Source organism: Anneissia japonica, unplaced genomic scaffold, assembly GCF_011630105.1.
Source record: "Anneissia japonica isolate Jap-2015-1 unplaced genomic scaffold, ASM1163010v1 scaffold407_len587689_cov185, whole genome shotgun sequence".
NCBI classification, from domain to species: domain Eukaryota; kingdom Metazoa; phylum Echinodermata; class Crinoidea; order Comatulida; family Comatulidae; genus Anneissia; species Anneissia japonica.
Genome location: NW_022686478.1, coordinates 452,306 through 464,516, shown reverse-complemented (window position 1 = coordinate 464,516; position 12,211 = coordinate 452,306). Strand labels below are relative to the sequence as shown.

Sequence of the window (12,211 nt, the reverse complement as noted above, 5' to 3'; positions counted from 1 at the left end):
AAAAAATCTGCCCAACATTCAGTACAATGTAAAATGTATTCATTAAATAGGATATTATGGGAATGAAATAATTTTAGCAAACTCTACAATACAAAACAGAAGTGATGCCAATTATCTGATCTCCGCATACCTTATTTGGACGTCTTATCTTGAACTTTGGTTGGTAGCGTATTGTCGTAGTCCATCTAGCAATGATAAGAAAGCAAAAACATATTAGATAAGAATTGATGGTTAATGCTAAGACTACCAACTGAAATATTTGGAGTATCGTGATTGACTTCATAAACTGAGTATACTATTAGCAAGAGTATATATTTGCAAGAGGTCCTCCGACTATCCTGATTTTGTAAGAATGCAATGAAATGAAATGTGAAGTACTACCATGAGATATAGTAAGGGTGCCCTATTAGAATTTGAATGTATGCGTTTTATTGATGCAGCATGCGTTTGATACGAATGCCTTTTACATTCTTTTGAAGGACAACCTCTAGTTTGTGGTAGTCCCTTTTGAGATATGATTCCTTTCAAGGAAGCCTTGACAGTCGCTCCTCTTTGGTAGCAATAAAAAAGGATTGTTGTTTGCCCTGCTCCGCCGCCCCAAAATATAGGGGCAGAGTTTTGATAAAGATTTTTTCAGTGACTTAAATTCTTTATAAAATGCCAAGTAAAAAAATAAAACTGGTTTAGCGTAACTGGTTTTTTACTATTTTTTGTTGTTCTTTTCAATAATAGATCAAATGTTGTCGAAGTTTTGGTGTTCATGGGCTTTCTACAATGAGAATTGTTTGTAGGCCTACACCTACCTACTCTTAGGCTTGCTCCTGCAACAAATTAGCAGATCTGCTGGATGGTAGCCCTTACTAAATATGGAGTCATTTGGGCTATTCTACATAAAATGAGACCAGTTCAATTTTGAAAAATAATAAAATGAATTGTTTCTACGCTGACATGCTGACATATCAAAAATAACAGATCACCAGAAATTGTGAACACCACATGTATGGGTTTTTTTTGTAAATCAATTTAAATGTTATGGTACATTTTTGTACACAATGGCTGATGTGTATTACGTGATCGTAACTCTTTGTTAATACAATTATTTTAAATAAGGTAAACTTGCGTGATTACATAAAATAAAAACAAACAAAATCACTATGCATTTTCACACTTAGTTTAGAAGCATTTCCTATGTTATCATTAGAAACCCAGTTTATGTTAGCAATTATATTAACCATTATATAGTACTGTAAGTGTAAACAAATTAATTGACATCACATATTTAGTTGTCTTGAAATATATTAAATTTGTTTCATTTTGTTGATATTCTCTGTAATGTTTCCTGTAAATACATTATGAGACGGCCGTTTATGGAAAACATGTGATTGCATCATTATCAATTTACAATATATAAGTACGGATAACGTAATACACATTAGACCATGTGATAAAATAGTCAAATTACGAAAGAACACTGGAAAAGTCATGTTACCGTCCAAACATACTTGGTATGTATTTTTGACCATCAACTATTAACATAATAAACCGTATTCTCTTCCTGAGATTTGCAAGGTAATTCAAACATTATCAATTAATTACTCTTAAAAATTAAATTGGTTGTATACTAGTTAAACACCCTTTTGAGATATGATTCCTTTCAAGGAAGCCTTGACAGTCGCTCCTCTTTGGTAGCAATAAAAAAGGATTGTTGTTTGCCCTGCTCCGCCGCCCCAAAATATAGGGGCAGAGTTTTGATAAAGATTTTTTCAGTGACTTAAATTCTTTTTAAAATGCCAAGTAAAAAAATAAAACTGGTTTAGCGTAACTGGTTTTTTACTATTTTTTGTTGTTCTTTTCAATAATAGATCAAATGTTGTCGAAGTTTTGGTGTTCATGGGCTTTCTACAATGAGAATTGTTTGTAGGCCTACACCTACCTACTCTTAGGCTTGCTCCTGCAACAAATTAGCAGATCTGCTGGATGGTAGCCCTTACTAAATATGGAGTCATTTGGGCTATTCTACATAAAATGAGACCAGTTCAATTTGGAAAAATAATAAAATGAATTGTTTCTACACTGACATATCAAAAATAACAGATCACCAGAAATTGTGAACACCACATGTATGGGTTTTTTTTATAAATCAATTTAAATGTTATGGTACATTTTTGTACACAAAGGTTGATGTGTATTACGTGATCGTAACTCTTTGTTAATACAATTATTTTAAAATAAGGTAAACTTGCGTGATTACATAAAATAAAACAAACAAAATCGCTATGCATTTTCACACTTAGTTTAGAAGCATTTCCAATGTTGTTATAAGAAACCCAGTTTATGTTAGCAATTATATTAACCATTATATAGTAAGTGTAAACAAATTAATTGACACTTATGAACATGATATGTTTCAAAATCACATATTGAAATATATTAAATTTGTTTCATTTTGTTGACATTCTCTGTAATGTTTCCTGTAAATACATTATGAGACGGCCGTTTATGGAAAACACATGATTGCATCATTATCAATTTACAATATATAAGTACGGATAATGTAATACACATTAGACCATGTGATAAAATAGTCAAATTACGAAAGAACACTGGAAAAGTCATGTTACCGTCCAAACATACTTGGTATGTATTTTCACCATCAACTATTAACATAATAAACTGTATTCTCTTCCTGAGATTTGCAAGGTAATTCAAACATTATCAATTAATTACTCTTAAAAATTAAATTGGTTGTATACTAGTTAAACATAAATCAGATGCAAACAGACAATCCATTGTTACTTAACATTTAACTTTACTGTGGAATATGTCATACTGTAATGCATTCAATATCGATTGATAACGCAGCATATGCCTAGATGTACTAACAAATACACCTTCTTGCTAAGAAGGTGGATAATGTAATACAAATGTGAATTACGATATTTTCTCCTTTCAATACAAATGTGTATCCAAAGTACTCATACAATTAATATTTAGTTTAATAAAGTAAACCCTGGTCCTAATAAACCATTTAAGGTAATAAGAGCAGTGGTATATCTAGAAGTCTTGAAATGGGGGGAGCCGATGCGAAGTTGAAGTGGGCAGGGGCTCGATGATCAGTTGAGGGGTGCTAATTAGCAAAATATGGTAATTTTAACTACTTGACTGTGATTTTTTTTAGGGGGGGGGCTCCTGGTGGGGACCCGCAGGCCCCCCCACCCCAGATACGCCACTAAATAAGAGTAAAACGCATTAATGCGTTGTTGACAGACAAAGTAATATACATGATTTACGTTATTCCTTTTCCCGGTCAGATTAATGCATTCAACGAAACTAGCACTTTCCAATGCAACTGCATCTTTCTTTGAAAGTTTGAAAGTGCGAGTGGACATTCTAGTCCATGTGGGTTCGTCTGCACTTAGAAAAATGCTTTCTGCCGGTATCCATAATTCAGTGCCAGCCGGTTCCATGAACATGATATTGTAATCATTATCTGCACTGTCATATGCCATGATTTTACCAACATCGATGTACTCTCGGTAGTGATGAAAGCCACTGGAGTGTGGGAAAATGGGTCAGAAAGTCACTAGTAATCTGCCCGATCACGTAATTCACAATAACATAAATCACATTTTGCTTTATTTTACTGTCTAGCGCGAAAAATCCGATGTTAATTCCATATATTTAGTCCATAATGAAGTTAGGGCATATAATTTGGTCTGATATCAAATAGTTGGTGTGATTATTAGTTACTGAGGAATATGGATAACGTAATATACATGCTTAACGAGGTCACTACAATTTTTGCAGTTTTTTTCAAATCACTATGTTATGCAAAATAATACTCATAAATAATTCAGATATGATGTTTTATATTATTGATGTATCCACCAATAATGCGGATAACGTAAAACACACGTTTTGTGGAAAGCATACTTGATTTCAAACTTCATTAATATAATACCTCTTACAAAATAATGTGTTATTATGATGTGTTCAGGCATCCCTTCAAGATAATATGAATACCAAAGTAAATTAATTGTTATTTTAAAACAAATTACCATTATCAAATATTAGGTTAGTGATTGGGAAATTGCAAATATGGACTTTTCCGGTCGTTTGGGCTCATTTTAATGATTATAATACAATAATATTATAGTAAACTATGTATGTCTGAGTAGAGTTTACGATGGTGCACCATAATAAATAGATATTCGTATTACGTTTTCTCAAGTAAAAGAACAGTAAAATGAATATTGGTCTCATTTTTCGTAGAATAGCCCATATATGGTTTTGCATACTAACTGCCCATTGAATACCATTTAATTGACCTTACCTGTCCAGATACGATACTGTTGCCTTCTCTATGTCATTAAGCCACTGTACAATGTTCTCCCCATCATAACCCTTCCCCCAACCAAGCACACGGGCCAGATCGTTCCCAGTGCCAAGGGGTAAGATGGACACCTTTGGTCTTGTCTATAAAACAAATCAATAAATATAATTTATTTTCTTTGCAAAAACCTTAAAAACACCTCATAAACTTAATGAAAGACATTACCATATTTATTCAAATAAACGCCCCAGGGAGTATATTGTTGACTTCTCAACAATATACTGTACTCCCTGAGAGGCATTTATTCAAGGGAGGCATTATTTTTTTTGGTGTAAAATGGATACGTACATTATACTATAAAGCCCTTTGTTTCCGTGGCCTTATTTTTGCAATTTTACAATTTTAAATATTTCACGACTTTTTATTGTCGCGATTTAAAGTGATTGAATCATGTAGTATAGGACTCACTTGGTATCTCAATAAAAAAAAAAATCATAATTTTATGTTCGTCACAACCTATTTTTGAGGTATACTACATGATTCAATCACTATCACAAGGTTTGGATGGGGTTTGCACTGTGTTTTGGAGGTTTGCGGGGTTTAGCAATGTTTTTATACAAAAAATGGCATTTTTACCCAAAAAGTAGGTTGGAACATTATATTTTTTTTTTACTGTGATACCAAGTGAGTCCTATACTATGTGATTCAATCATTATCACAGGGTTTGGATGGGGTTTGCGGTGATTGTTTGGAGGTTTGCGGGGTTCAGCAATACCCCTCATCGCCTTATTACCTGTATTTGTAATTTATCAATAGCATTGAGAACCCAGCCTACGGTGCCATCTCCACCGCACACAAGAATACGAAATGTTCTCTCAGGCAACAAATGACAAATCTGAAGCGCCCTCTCTGGTGGAAGTTCACTTAAATCAATCACCTTGAGGAAGACGATGGAAAAAGAATAATAAAAAATGAACTGTATATAACACTCCCAGTGTTATAAGACACCCAGTTACCTGAAGTTACAACAGCCTCCCACACTCACACAAGCAAGCAAAAACCTCCCAGAAACTAGCCCATCTCCCCCAAATTCATGATCTCTGCAGTGTTCACTAACATTCTATCATTCGTCTCCCTGAAAACATCTGGCTATAGGTACTGTATCATGCAAAATCAAATCAGTTATTATTGTTAAGAAAGCTCATTAATAAACCAGGCATTCCGGAAGTGAATTCTATAATCTTGGAAACCTGCCAATAAAATCCTAAAATTTTATTTTGATAAACCCTCAATTCAATACAAATATATCAGTATATTATGTAATGTTTCATGTTTCTTTGTTGTCATTTATAACTGATAAAGATTCTACTTGACATGGAAGTCAAAATATAAGTCAAAATAATAGCCAGTTAAAGTTAGGTACCTACTATTGTAAAATTTTCATAATAATAATGATGAACAATAATGAAAAAAATAACTCATACCTGTACTGGATTGAGAAGAGACCTGAATGTTCGTAAGATAAGTTCACCCTCTTGATTTCCACTTTTTCTGTTGGCTAACACAACCAAGGGGCTCCACTCCCGATATAAAGGTGGGTTAACAATCTCGCTAGCGCTCCAATGTCGTCTTCCTCTCCACCCGACTAAATCCAAATGTAAACAATTCGGAGGTATTACTATGTTACAATATTTTCCAAAATCGCAACTTTCATACTTAATCTTTTCGCATTCATCATGTGTCGTTCGCTGACACCAAGTGCAACGAAGACCACAGAGTCGTGGTTCATTTCCACAAAGTTTCTTACATACTTCGCAATAACTGCTAATTGGTAAATTTCCACGCACCCACTGATGCTTAAACATTGCATTGTTTCCTCTGTGTTGAATCCCGTACTGTTTACTCCTGTTTGGTAAGCATGGATGCAATTTACATGGAAAGACTCGATTTGCAACCTGTACACACGTGTCATCTGCACAAATCCCGCACGAATCGCAATACCCACCATGCATGATGCTGCTTTCGCACACTGTACAATATGTTGTTCGCGTAAATGCTTCTAACATTACCCACCGGTGACCTCTAGTGACGTCAAACACTGGCAAGTCTATTTTCTTTCGTAAGACAAACCGATAACGTTTTGAAAATTTAGACCACAGGTAGATTAGGATGAGGAATATGGCAGCAATGATAATAATCTGAAAAGCATCTCCACGCCACTGCAAAAAATTTGTCATCTTTGATTTTTGAGTAGAAGTTGGATAATGAGATACATCCAATCCTGCTGACCTGGGCAGTGCACTATTATTCATTACTGAAAAATAAAATAAAAATTCAGGTTTCCCAATAATAATAATAATTTTCTAATAATTATCCAATGAAATACTTAATGGGCTGTTTTTAGAAGCTCCCAGAGAGCTTTTATTTACTCATTAGTTTTTTGCTCTAATAATACTATGGTCATAAATACTACCTAAGGTCTACTATAGGCCTACTTACTACTCTAGCCTAGGTCTAGGCTAACTAGTTAGTTTACTCAATAGCTGCAGGTGTGAGCCGCGCTAGACCAAGCAAGCGAAAAGTTTGTCTGTTGGACAATGGACGTTGACAGCAAAAAAGTACAGCAAGTCTGGGGATAAAGGTGCCAACGATTGAGTGAACATCTACTATTCTGTCAGAAGCGCTAATAAAATTCAAATGTATGGCTCAGCTGATATTTCAAAGTCCACTAAGTCAAAGTCCACTATTTGCTCCAATGGAGGGGAAACAGGTAGGGAGGGATATAACAGACAGTGGAGCAGAAGCCAATTTCATGCCCGAGAATGTACAAAGAATTATGTCAAAAGAAAATTAAGGACAGTAAACCAACAGCCGAAAGGGCCACTGATTAATCTCAGATAAGATAGTATAATGCATACTCCAAGTATCGAAATGCACGCCATCGTGTCGTGATTCAATATTTCGACATTAATTATGTCATCATCATTCCTGATGATGTAAACCAACAGACCTATTAGAAATATAATGTACAGCTGACAGCATATGGTAGCAACAAAATAACAGTGTATGGAGTGCAAAACATCACATGTACTCATGGTGATGACAAAGAAGCTGAAATTCCACATAACACAACTACAAAATCAAGACCTAAATAATCAAAAACAAAACATAAAGAAGTAAACCAGAGCCTTGCAGGCGCCAACGTTGCTATGCAAGATACATGACTAATCTTATTTTCGGTATCCTCCCAGTTGGTCGAAACCCAGTTTGCCGAATTCCCACTTTGCTGCCGTCACTCTGCTACATATACTACCGCATAACAAAGAAAGCGACCCACGCGGTGAATTCTTAAATTTTACACCTATTATTTAAATGTATTAGATGATAACACAATATCATTGATTAAACGATCTACCACCCTCGCATCACAGTAACTACTGTACTGAACTAGGCCTAGCCTAGGCCTCATGTTTTTGTGGAAAGCCTAAGCTAGATAGTCGTTATGTACCCGACAGTCGGCTGCATTTATATCTTCACTTGTCTTCAGTTTGCATTCAAAGTGTACACTGCTGCATAGCCAACTGTCAGGGATATAGTACCTTCATATGACTACTCATACAACAGAAAAAAATGTTGATTGGACCGGAGGTAGCGAAAAATGGAGATCTAAATGAAAAAAAAACGATGTATTTCAGCAAGTATTAAAACTTTTTTTTTTAATTTTAGGCCTTCAAAATGCCTCATGCCGACTTGTCGATCGGTAAGCGCAAGCCCTGACTGAACACTGCACAAACTTCGCATCGCGAGGTAAAACAAAATGTTGGAAAACTTTTCTTTGTTTGACGCATTTGCATAAATGTCTACACACACACGCACACAGGAAAAACAAGAGTGATTACAATAGTTCCTATTGCATTACATGCATAGGAACTAAAAAGAAAGAGAATACATATATTATCTTATGCAAGAACCTTTCAATTATTTGTAATAGTTTTTATAAAATATGAAAATTTGGGGCCATTCTCATATTGAGGTTTAGGTTATTTCAGACAATGGCTACCTGACAGGAAAACTTCTTGTCTTATATTCAGTACTTGGTTTGGGTACCTCAAGTAAATCATCAGACCTGGTCATAATATGTTTTATTGCACTCTTGAAATTAGTTTTTTAAATACCGGGAAGTTGGCATTTGAGAATTCCTTATTTTAAAAATATTTTAAAATTAAATTCTATTATAGCTTCATCTTGATACAGTTTGGTATTTAGATGATTATATTTTAGTAGAATGCTACTCAGGATACAACCATACAATTATACCGTTAAATATGTACCAAAGACATCCCAGTAGCAGATGGACTATCAAGATTACCATGTAAAGGTAAAAAACTCAAAAAAATTCTGCACTACTGATGAAATAGTAAATGCTCCCACTTCCAGAATAGAGAAAATTAGAGAAGCAAACTCAAATGACGAGCAATTGCAGACCCTTTCAAGAATTATAACAAAAGGTTGGCTGTAATATCGCAACAAATGTCCAGAGAAAATCCTTGCCTTTTTTTTTTCTTTTTCACTGGAAAGGAAACGATTATCTTTTCATACTGGATTCAATTTTATTATAGTTCATTTGATATTGTCCGGAAGTTAACATCGACAACCTCAATGGCAATTGTGAGCAAACTCAATATAATTTTTCGGAGTCTGGAAAAACAAGAGCATTAATAAGTGATAGCGCAAGACAATATAACTTGGGTGAATTTGGCAAATTCGTACAGGAATACGACTTCAAACACAAAAGCAGTCCTCATTTCCCACACTGCAATGGGAAAGCAGAACGAGGTGTTGTAAAGAAAACCCTAGAGAAGGCTTATAAAAGCCAACGATTCAGCAATTAAATACTGTCTCTATGCACAACTCCTATTGAAGGAGAAAAACCCCTCGCCAGCCAAACTTCTCTTCGCACAGAAATTACGAACTTGCCATCATGTGATACCACAGTGAAAAAAGGCAAATATTAAGCGATCTGAAACATGGCACACTCAATATAACCAGCATGCACGACCGCTGAAAGAATTGGAAGTTGGTGAAAGCGTCAGAACCAAAGACTATTGCTCTAACAAATGGAAACCAGCAATAGTAAAAAGTACCACAAACCACCCACATTCCCACATTGTGAAAACTACATCAGGAACATACCGCAGAAACAGACGCCATGTCCGCAAAACTGGAGAATTATTCAAATTCACAGAACCAATGATCGAAAATGCAGACAATTAATAGAAGGGAGTTGTGAGAATGCACAAAAGAGACAGAAAGACAGTAATTAATTAATAATCACACACAACACGTAATTAACATAATGTGTATGTAACCAAATCAGGCAGAACGGATAAACCGCCTAAACGAATAGATCTGTCAAAAGAGTGAAGTACTGACATTGGAGTTCTTGAAATCTTTTTCTTTTCTATAGTCTAACATTTTGACTTTTTCATCAAATATGCCTATTACATTTTTATTGTTATTTTTATTTATTATTCTGTTTTAATAAATAAAATTTATCATTTTGTTTATTGACATATTTTATCACATAATTTATTATTTTTATAACTGTCAGTGTTTTCCCTTTTTCCTTTTTTTTTTAAATTTTAGATCATGACTTAATTTTGTTTGAGAAGATTCCTATTTATACATATTCCATTAGTTATTAACGGCCGAACAATATATCATTCTGCCGCGTAGTGCGCCGCCAGGCCAATGTAAACACTGAAGGAGTAAAGGGTAGGCACCACACGATGTGTGACATCACGCACTTTAATTAGTGTTATTAACGCAGTTCAGCCAAGCGTGTTTTTGTCAACAAAGGCCTTAAGAAAATATTCATATAAAATGCTTTTTGATTGGTTGAGAAGTTTTCATCAGGTCAGTCAGGGGTCGAAGTAGTATACCATTTTGATTCTTTCTGAAATCAGTCAACTTTTATCAAAGTTATCAGCTTTTAAAAATTTCATTAAAATTTGTTGTTTTTTCCAGAGAATTGCGATTAATAAGGTTCAATTTTTTAATAACGAAGATTAGTTTATATATCTAAGCATCGCAAAACTGACGATCAGCTGTTGATCGGCTGTCTTGTACACCTTGTCGCGAGGTAAACCATAACAACCTTAACGAAAGTGCTGCATATAAATGGTAATATTTTTCATGTATATAAAATTATGAGTTCAAAACTAAATGATACTTAAAGTATTAAAATATACTTTTAGCAAATAATTATCTAAAAAAATAGTTAAATATTAAGGATTGAAGTGGATATTAAACATATGATGATTTAGAGAGAATTGTGAGACTATGCTAGTTTTTGTTGCAAGAGGATTACGTCATGCGTAACAGCCAATGAAATTTGTCATTTGAAGTCCGGCTTGGGATAGTTTTACTTCTAGATTACCACTGGTAATATTTTTATTTTTCATTTGTGTAACTTAATTTAGTACATAATTATTATTTCCAGCCCCGAAACCTAGACTCAGAAATACCGGGATGGTGTCCGGTGGGCGATAGTTTTACTTCCAGATTAATTCTGGTAATAAATTTTTTCATATATCTATATTTATGTACTGTATAGTTTTTATTATATTATAGTTTGCGAAATTTTATACACCATTAAAGCCTGTCAAATTGCGCCAACATTTTGTCGGACGATGCAATTACTCTGAGAATGCAACCACAATAAGACTTTTTTTTTATGAATTACTTTTTTATTTACTTCTTTTTGTTATTTAATAATTTTTTTTTTTTCTAAATTTAAATTTCAGAATTGTGGGTCAAAGGTCATCTGAAAAATTTATAAATTTACGGGTCGTTGTGTATTAAGGCTACATGACCAATGTAATTTGCAGTAAAAATTTACAATCAAAATGTACACTATATTTTAGCATTTACAAAAGTTGAACAGAAATAGATTTGAACTCATCACTGAGGACGAGTTAGGTGATCCGCCGCACTTTGACCCTCAGGAAAGGGTGCGCAGGGTGGATTGAACAATTTTTAAATGCTGAAAATGCATTTTGAAGCATGCATGCGCGAAATATTTTGGTACGTGATATTCAACCTTGACCTGAAGTTTATGCACACTGAATATGATTTAGAAATGAGAACTGGTTAGAAAGATATGATTGATAATTTAAAAACGCAAAATTGCGCGTAGATGACGTCCCGCATGACTGAGCACATTGAAAACCTTATTGTGACTATTCCAGGCCAAGCCAAATGTTCGTTGAAGCTGAAATGTATGTAGCTTGTGGCGATTTTGAGATATCGTACAAAATAGAAATGGGGAAAAATGTAGAATAAAAAAAAAAGATCTCTGACAATAACAAGAGGTGATCCGCTGGAGAAGCAGATCCCCAAATATATGGGCCATGGCAAAAAGTGACAGAAATAACATGCAACTTGCTATTCTCGTGCTCAGAAACTTCAAATGTTTATAAAACCGTAACTAGTGGCTTAATTTTCCTCAAATAAAGTTTTTTATGATACGGATAGGGATTTGATAATTTTTGTTCCTTTTTGTAGTGCATACCCCAGGCGTACTTTACGCTTATTTCAAGCGTATCGCGCAGAGTAATACACGCGCACAATCACGACCGTAAATTTCAAATTTTTTGAAAATACCCACACGAAAAATGCTTAAAATTTCTACTTTCGAATTCATAACATGAATAAAACCTATATCCGTGTAGCTATGCTATCATTCAATACAACTGTTTAGAAATAAAACACACAAGATGAACTATGAATACCTTATGTTGCTTCTTATTGATGTTTTTCGCTTTTCTTTTTTTTTTTTTTTTTTTTGACTAAATTTTGCTGTTTTTGACTAAATTT

General features: G+C 34.3%; 1 protein-coding gene across 1 annotated transcript in view; it reads right to left on the bottom strand.

Moving 5' to 3' along the window:
• LOC117117155 (diacylglycerol kinase epsilon-like) overlaps nucleotides 1–12,211 on the bottom strand; it is a 33,239-nt gene that overhangs the window by 15,968 nt on the left and 5,060 nt on the right. Inside the window, exons 3-6 of the mRNA XM_033261369.1 lie at nucleotides 5,818–6,647; nucleotides 5,127–5,270; nucleotides 4,334–4,476; nucleotides 131–185 (exon numbers count right to left, since the gene is read on the bottom strand). Of these exons, the coding sequence (XP_033117260.1) occupies nucleotides 131–185; nucleotides 4,334–4,476; nucleotides 5,127–5,270; nucleotides 5,818–6,645 (1,170 nt within the window). The 5' untranslated portion in view covers nucleotides 6,646–6,647. The remainder of the gene's footprint in view (nucleotides 1–130; nucleotides 186–4,333; nucleotides 4,477–5,126; nucleotides 5,271–5,817; nucleotides 6,648–12,211) is intronic.